Source organism: Polistes fuscatus, unplaced genomic scaffold, assembly GCF_010416935.1.
Source record: "Polistes fuscatus isolate 324 unplaced genomic scaffold, CU_Pfus_HIC Scaffold25, whole genome shotgun sequence".
Lineage (NCBI taxonomy): Eukaryota > Metazoa > Arthropoda > Insecta > Hymenoptera > Vespidae > Polistes > Polistes fuscatus.
In genome coordinates, this window is record NW_025113102.1 from 689221 (window position 1) to 695384 (window position 6164).

Sequence of the window (6164 nt, forward strand, 5' to 3'; positions counted from 1 at the left end):
CAAAATGTATTATCGAATGAAAATAATGAACGATATTAAAAATTCGAAGGGAAATAATATTTCAATTACATTTACCTTCTCTCCTCTTCATGTGAAATGATTGTTCAAAAAAAAAAGAAAAAAGGGACGGTTCTTCTCTCATTGTTTATTGCTATTTTTAAAGAATATTTAATGGAACGTTAAAGCACGGCTTGGCATATCGCTTAATTCTTTTGTTTAAATTATGACGACACCATAAGTATATACTTCGTATCTTCTTAGTACTCTCATTTATGTATGTATGAGTATGTGTATCTATACGTGTGTGTGTGTGTGTGTTTGTGAAAAGAACGATATATTTCTTATTTTTTTTATTATTATTTTTTAAAGGATGTGACGCTGGATGATTTAACATCGTATTGAACGATAATTACTCTTTCATTATACGTCGAATTAATTGATTTTAACCGTACGTTTTAATTTTGCACTCCCAATAATTACGTTGCAGTTCTCATATTGCTCTATTGTCTTCTTAAAATAATTTTTAAAAGTAATTCCGATAATTTGTATATCAGTTGTTTGTGAAAAATTAATTTAATACTTTGATAAACATGTAATTTATAAAATAAAACATTAATTTATAATAAAAACGATATCAAATTTCGTGGCAAAAATGTTTAGTAAAAAGTAGTGTCGTTTCGTATTATCGACAGTGACAATATTTGTAAAGTGCATAGATTGCATATAGGTGCATAGGATTGCATAGTGCATTCTTGGTATAAAGTTAATAATTAATTAAATGCATTTACGTAATTATTATAATTTTATTAAAATGATAACACAAATCTTAGACGAATGGTTGATCATTTTTCAAAATTATTGTTATTAAAAATAATTTAAAAAATAAAATTTAAGATCACAAAAGAGGATTCCTAACTTATCGTTCGTCGGTAATAGTAGATTTCTTTCTTATCGATCGTAGGAAATAAAACAGTTCTTTTTTATTCACAATTGGTAAGGTAATTGTTGAACTGTTATTTATTATAATTGAATTAGTAATAAAAAATGAAATAATTGAATCGAAACGACATGTTCCAAATTCTACAACGAAGTATCTTAAACAACTTTACAAATAAAACTGTGAAACTAATCTAAATCTAATAAAATCATATAAAAAATCTAATAAAATATTAAATAAAATCATATAAAAAATCTAATAAAATTAAATAAAATCATATAAAAAAATCTAATAAAATAAATAAAATCATATATAAAAAATCTAATAAAATATTAAATAAAATCATATATAAAAAATCTAACAAAATATTAAATAAAATCATATAAAAAATCTAATAAAATATTAAATAAAATCATATATAAAAAATCTAACAAAATATTAAATAAAATCATATAAAAAATCTAATAAAATATTAAATAAAATCATGTAAAAAATCTAATAAAATATTAAATAAAATAATATATATAAAATCTAATAAAATATTAAATAAATCATATGTAGAAAATCTAATAAAATATTAAATAAAATCATATATAAAAAATCTAACAAAATATTAAATAAAATCATATATAAAAAATCTAACAAAATATTAAATAAAATCATATAAAAAATCTAATAAAATATTAAAGAAAATAATATATAATAAATCAAATAAAATATTAAATAAAATATTAAATAAAATTGTAATTATAAAAATATATTAGATTATATACGATAGATACGAATGATACGTCTAAATATAATAAAATATTCAATATATAATTCAAATAAAATAAAATACAATTGAAATCTCTCTAAAAACTATATCGAGTTTTTCCTAAATCAGATCATATTTATTCAAAGATCGTAGTAAACGAAAAGTATCGATACTTGGCTTCAGTGCCAAATCGTTGATCGACGTGCTCGACTTCTTAGAAAGTAGGAAATCAAATAACTCTCTCATTTGCGTGATCGGAATTACACAATAATAATAATCATCAAAGTGATATCTTAAAACAAGAGATGAGATGTGTTTATCCTATTATCATTTTTCCTATCCAATTATTGTCTCTCATTGTCACAATTAAAACCATGCATTGTTTTTTAATCATTCTTGTTTTATTTTTCAAATCTTTGCTCACCGATTTATCTATCATCGAGTCGTGGTATTATTGCAAGAATGAAATTTGTTCGAATGATTTAAAATCCTGTTAGAAATTCCAGAGCAACGTCCTGCGTGTCACTTTCACGTCCTCCTCTTCGATTTGCACATTATTTCTATACAATGCATACTACTCGCTCGCCTATTGTATTCGATAACAGTGCACTCGAGGAGTTTAATCGTCTCAACGATAGCAACGAGATTGCTATTTCTGTTGCCGTTCTTAATCCCCATGTTGCTGCTTCGAGGGATTCGAAAACGATCGTGAAATAGCTTCTCACGAGAAATAGTTCAAGAAAGGAATAGAAAAATCAAGTCTTACGCTGCTGCTCTATACGTTGCAAACTCGATTCTCAAACTCGCTTATTACGATGTTTTAAATGTCAAGAAGTTCTCTCGTTTGAATCTAAACAACAAAAAAATAGAAAAGAAACTTACCCGAGTAATTTTATCTCGTAAAATTTGTAAAAAGAAAAAAATCAAAAATAATTAATCAAATCGAATATTACGAAATAATGAATGAAACACGAGATTTCTAATTGTCCTACGAAATCTCGATGAAAATTAAATCTTCTAATTAAATTAAATACGATGGGAGAACCATTGTTTATTAATAATTAATATAAAAGAAAAAACAATGTGTTCACAATTTATATAAATAAATGATAGATGTGTGAACAATAGAAGGATACAATTTCCAAAGATGTGTTCAATCAAAACTGATGCACGTATTCTTATTGTTGGATCGTGGTGAGGTCTTAGGCGGTGCTCGGGCCCATGGGCGGGCCCCGCCGCTCCCGAAGGGGACCTATATAAGTACTGCAACGGAGCTCGCGTGTTAAGCGATCCTACAACACAATCACTTCTGCCTCATCAGCTACGAGACATGCGTCTTCCTGTGAGTACTCCAACTACTCGCGAATCCACAATCCAATTTTTTAAAAAACAAAACAATAAAAAAAAAGGAAACGAATCATCTCTCATTGGATATTAATAATTATAAGAGAATTCAAATTAATATTATTAGAAAATAATTATTAAAAAGTAGAGTATGCAATTTTTTCTAAAAAAAAAAAAATATAGTTTTATTATTATATTTTTATTAAATATTATATCGAAATTATTTTCTAATATATTTAATTTAATTTAATAATTTTTATATTAATAATTTAATTAATGATTATACGCGGTTAATATTATTATTCAAAAATAATTATTAAAAAATAGAGTATGCAATTTTTTCTAAAAAAAAAAATATAGTTTTATTATTATATTTTTATTAAATATTATATCGAAATTATTTTCTAATATATTTAATTTAATTTAATAATTTTTAATTAATAATTTAATTAATTATTATACGCGGTGTTAGACCTTATGTTTCTTTTTTTTATATATTTATATAATTTTTTCAAATTTTATTGATTTGATTATTTTAATAATTAATGCAAATAAACGTCGTGATAGTTTAAACAAATGTTATCATTCCGACAGGTGCCGTTCCTTCTTTCTTGCGTCAGCTTGGTAGCCGGCCAGTACAACAGCCGACCTTACCAGGTGACCACTCCTGTGCCAATTCTCAAGCAAATAAACAAGTATGTATAATAATCGAGGTAACACGAAAACAGGATACAGTTAATCTTACCATATTCACTTTTTTAAACATCCTAAAATTAATGAAACATTAAACAAAAATTATTTATCAATTATTTACCATACAGTTCTGTCAAGTTCTGTGAAAGTTTCGAATCAAGCATGGAAACAATTGGTTTTGTTCTAGTCAAGTATTCAAACTTTTCAATTCATCTTCATACATAATTGTTTATTCATTTTTTAATTGAACCCAATTATCCAACAAATCATAATACAATTTAAACATATCTTTGTGTGTGTGTGTGTGTCAGAATACAATAAATAATTTGAAATATAAGTCATGATTAACAAAATAAATAAAAATAAATAATAAAAAGACAAATATTTTGGATAATTAGGCACAACGAAGATGGTAGTTATAGTTATGGTTACGAGGCAGCTGATGGTTCGTATAAAATCGAATCAAAGTATCCAACCGGTGAAGTTTATGGGAAGTATGGTTTCGTGGATGACACTGGGAGTGTTCGAGAGATCGAGTATGGTGCATCCCGTCGTGGATTCGAACCAGCAGGAGCTGGAATCAACGTACCACCACCGACCTTGACCTCATCCAATAGTATTGCGAACGGACCCGAGGACGATGGTCAATATCGCGAAGACCCATCGGTTTATTACACCGATCCGAGATATACCAATGGTGAACGTTACGAACCGAGGCCACCATCTCAACCTTATAATCATCAACGACGTCCAACTTTCGATGCTCGTTCTTCCTTACCAAGGTCAGTCATATTTTTGTTAAATTATTATTATTATAATAATTAATCTTATACGAAGAAATATGATCATAAATAATTGAATATATTTGAAATAATTTTAAGAATTGTAAAAATATATTTTATAAAATAATTTATAATTAAATTAATTAATTATAAATTATTATAATTAAATTTATAATTAAAAAAAAATTATAATTATTATAATTAAATTTATAATTAAATTAAGTAAAAATATATTTTGAAAATATATTTTATTATATTATTGGGTTGGAAACTGAATGAGTAAATTGAAAATTTACGATTTTATAATTTTTATCATTTTATATGATAAAGAAATTATTAAAATAAATATTTAAAATTATAAAGAAGAGAGAGAGAGAAAAAAGAAATTATTAAAATAAAGAGTTTGGTTTGTCCGATTAACAATTGACTTGAACTACTAGCTCGAACATAATCTTTTAATTATTATAGATATCGACAAATATATATTTGATTGTTTTTAATTGGGGAGAACAGAAGCTTCAAGATGATTGATTGATAGAGTTAGTAAAGGGATCTTGTTGCATAGTAATCGAAAACGTAACTGGATAGTCGATTTAACTCAAATGTCAGGCAAATCGTTTGAATGTAACAATCGTGACTTGCACAACCATAGAATTGTCTAATCTTTTTACAGTATGGTTTATGTAACTATTGTTTCATCCAGGTTATTTATTAATTATTTATTTATTATTAATTTAGATTATTGTTATATCTGTTTGTTATTTGACATATTATTTGATTTATAGTTTTATTATTAATTGTAAGAGTTTGAAATATTTTATTGTAATTACAAATACACGTATATTGAATGTAATTATTATTTTCTTCATTTTGGAATATTCATAAATTAATTTTAAAAATTTCTAATTTTAATTTCTAATTTCTAATGTTTATATTTAATTTCAAAAATACACTAAACACACTTTCAATATTATATCTTATATTTCAATTTCGAAATACTCAATTAGAATATAAAGAAAAATAAATCAAATTACTAAATTTACTTTGATAATTAAAAATAGACAAAAACACTTTGAAAATAATTTTTTTAAGATACAGAAAATTGAAAACTTCTCATTTAAGAAGTAATATAATTATTATTAATATAATGGATGATTTTATAAAATAATAAATCTTTATCTATAGAGATAACATAATTGATAAATAAATATTGGTCGTTTTAGTAATCCTCCAGCGATAGTTCCTCGAATGTCGACGTTTCAATCCGAGGCCATGTATCGACCACAATATCAACCGCAATATCAAGGACAACAGGGACAAGGGAAATCCTTGTATACTCCTATGGCATACCAAGCCGGATATCAGGGACATCCGGAACCTAACGTGGTCTCCAATGTTGGCACCGCATCTTATACTATAAATTACAAACGATAGAAAATAATTTTCAATGAAATCAAAATACCATCATCAAATGGAATACGAACGCGATATTTTTTTCTTATTTTCTTTGTACATAAGTTTTTAATTTTAATACCCGTAAAATATTTTTCTGTTCTCTTGTTTAATTTACTTTAAAACAAGTCGTAGTAATTTTATTTTGTTTTTTTTTTATTATTACAATTTAATTTAGGTTTTACGATGCGACGTGCAT

General features: G+C 25.3%; 1 protein-coding gene across 1 annotated transcript; it reads left to right on the forward strand.

Annotated features, from left to right (window-relative positions):
* Positions 1-3001: 3001 nt before the first annotated feature.
* On the forward strand, positions 3002-5960 carry LOC122518631. Its single transcript, XM_043637678.1, has 4 exons — positions 3002-3036; positions 3633-3733; positions 4130-4513; positions 5737-5960. Exons 1-4 carry the CDS (start codon positions 3025-3027, stop codon positions 5945-5947), a joined length of 708 nt encoding a protein of 235 aa, XP_043493613.1. The 5' UTR covers positions 3002-3024; the 3' UTR covers positions 5948-5960.
* Positions 5961-6164: the final 204 nt, after the last annotated feature.